Raw genomic sequence first — 2,525 nt, 5'->3', positions numbered from 1 at the left:
ACTTAGAACAATTAGCTTTACGTCCTCTTTCAGACTTCATAGTATTTCTACTTGTTTAAAAGTTAATTTGATGTGTGGCCTTTGATTATGTTTAATATTGGTATGTGACGCTTTTCACTTTCAAGTTTTTGCTAATAAAGTTCATAAAATACTTATCAGAAAATTTCGATTTTAAAAAGCGAAAGAAACAGAAACTGGTAATGATTGGCAGTTAGAGGACCCATTATATTAAGTTTATGAGTTTTGCTTTAGTTTTTGTTTTGTCAAAAGTTTTGTGCAAAAGGAGAAGAAAGAATATACAGCATATATTGGGTGTTGTTAAAAATATATTACTGAGTAAAACCTTACAAGAGGCAGCTATTTTTAATATTCCCCAGTACTCTTTTCAAAGTAAAAGTAATGACAGAAGGGTTGTGCAAATGAAAGGATAGGGGACATCTCTACAGTTTACATCTTCCCACTGAGTGTTCCATTAGTACTTACTTGTAACTATGAGAAAAGTGAGATTTATAAATGTCATCACTTTATAGCATAGAAATCTAACCTCGTTTACAGACACATCAGTTTCTTTACCTAGAACCCTAGGTAAAAAGCCAAGGGGACTTTGAGCAACACTATAGTTTTCTGAGGGACATGAGTCATCACGAGGTCTGGCCAATGACTGCACACAATGAGAAGGATTCTTTCCTACTGGTGCTATTAGACGATCTAAGAAATGAAGAGTTCAAACGTACTTCCAACTGTCAAGCTACTAAACAAATTAAAACTCAGACTTAAATACATAGTTCAGTGTTGGGGAGTATAATTAAGATACCTAAATCATTCAGATGTTCTGAAACAACTGATGTGTTTCCTTCCTTGATGCTCTTCTTCAGAGACAAACAACCATTCATGGGTGAAGACAACAGAACCTCTGTGACAGAATTCATCTTCCTGGGCCTCTCACAGGACCCACAGACCCAAGTCCTGCTCTTCTTCCTCTTCCTCCTCATCTACCTGCTCACTGTACTGGGAAACCTGCTGATCATTGTGCTCATCCACTCAGACCCCAGACTCCACACCCCCATGTACTTTTTCCTTAGAAACCTGTCCTTTGCTGATCTCTGCTTTTCAACTACCACAGTGCCCCAGGTGCTCGTCCACTTCCTGATGAAGAGGAAGACCATTTCCTTTGCTGGATGCTCCATACAATTAGTCATGTTGCTTCTGGTAGGGTGTACAGATTGTGCACTTCTAGCAGTGATGTCCTATGACCGCTATGTGGCTGTCTGCAAGCCTCTGCACTACTCCACCATCATGACACACTGGGTATGTGTTCAGCTGGCTGCAGGGTCCTGGGCCAGTGGTGCACTGGTGTCCCTGGTAGATGCCACATTCACATTGCGTCTTCCTTATCGAGGAAACAATGTCATTAATCACTTTTTCTGTGAACCTCCAGCCCTCCTGAAGCTGGCTTCAGCAGATACTTACAGCACAGAAATGGCCATCTTTGCAATGGGCGTGGTAATCCTCCTAGCACCTGTCTCTCTCATCCTCATCTCCTACTGGAACATCATCTCCACTGTGATCCAGATGCAGTCTGGGGAGGGAAGGCTCAAGGTCTTCTCTACCTGTGGCTCCCACCTCATTGTTGTTGGTCTCTTCTATGGCTCAGCAATATTTGCCTACATGAGGCCCAACTCCAAGATAATGAATGAAAAAGATAAAATGATTTCGGTGTTCTATTCAGCAGTGACCCCTATGCTCAACCCCATAATATACAGCCTGAGAAATAAGGACGTGAAAGGGGCTCTCAGGAGAATAACTTTAAAATAGTATTTTCTGAGATGGTAATGTGAGTGTGTTACGAATGACAGAGATATGGAGAGAAGACATTTTCTTCAAGATTTTTCTTTTTTCATGCCATTCTCTTACTTTTGTTTTCTTCCTTTCATATCCTTTTTATGTGTGCCATCCAACTGTATTTAAAAGAAGGGGATCTTAATAGGCCCTAGAAAGAAAAAAGAAAAGTAAAGGGAAAAGTTTTTATTTGCAAATGGAAGAAGGGAGAATAAGGAAGGAAGGAAGGAAGGAAGGAAGGAAGGAAGGAAAGAAGGAAGGAAAGGAGAGAGGGAGGAAGAGACAGAGGAAGGGAGGGAGGGAGGGCAGAAGAAAGGAACAAAAGGAGGGAGGGAGGAAGGGAGGATGTTTGGGAAAGGAGAGAGGAAGCAACAGAATAGCAATTCTTTTCTTATACACAATATGGAGGTTAAACAATGTGTATATAGTATTTGTCCAAAACATACCCAATGGAAAACTAATCTCTCACAAATAGGAGACTATGTTTCCTGCAATGAAGATAACTTGTGTCATTTGTACATGCATTTGGCAATTGTATTTTGAAAGATATATTTTATATTCCATGTGCCTTTGTAGAGCTTGGGAAATAGACTTGAAAATATTACTCATGTTATATTTCTGGCATTTGTGTTCATACTAATTGTAATAATTCATGAAACTGAATAGAAATCATATTAGCAGAATAA

At 39.7% G+C, this 2,525-nt stretch overlaps 1 protein-coding gene across 1 annotated transcript; it reads left to right on the top strand.

Moving 5' to 3' along the window:
- Window positions 1-891: 891 nt before the first annotated feature.
- Window positions 892-1,815, top strand: LOC116100803 (olfactory receptor 2D3-like). Its single transcript, XM_031384536.1, has one exon. The coding sequence runs from the start codon at window positions 892-894 to the stop codon at window positions 1,813-1,815; it is 924 nt and encodes a 307-aa protein (XP_031240396.1).
- Window positions 1,816-2,525: the final 710 nt, after the last annotated feature.

Source organism: Mastomys coucha, unplaced genomic scaffold, assembly GCF_008632895.1.
Source record: "Mastomys coucha isolate ucsf_1 unplaced genomic scaffold, UCSF_Mcou_1 pScaffold21, whole genome shotgun sequence".
Lineage (NCBI taxonomy): Eukaryota > Metazoa > Chordata > Mammalia > Rodentia > Muridae > Mastomys > Mastomys coucha.
Note: the sequence above shows the minus strand (reverse complement) of the source record. Positions and strands in the feature narration are given on the sequence as shown.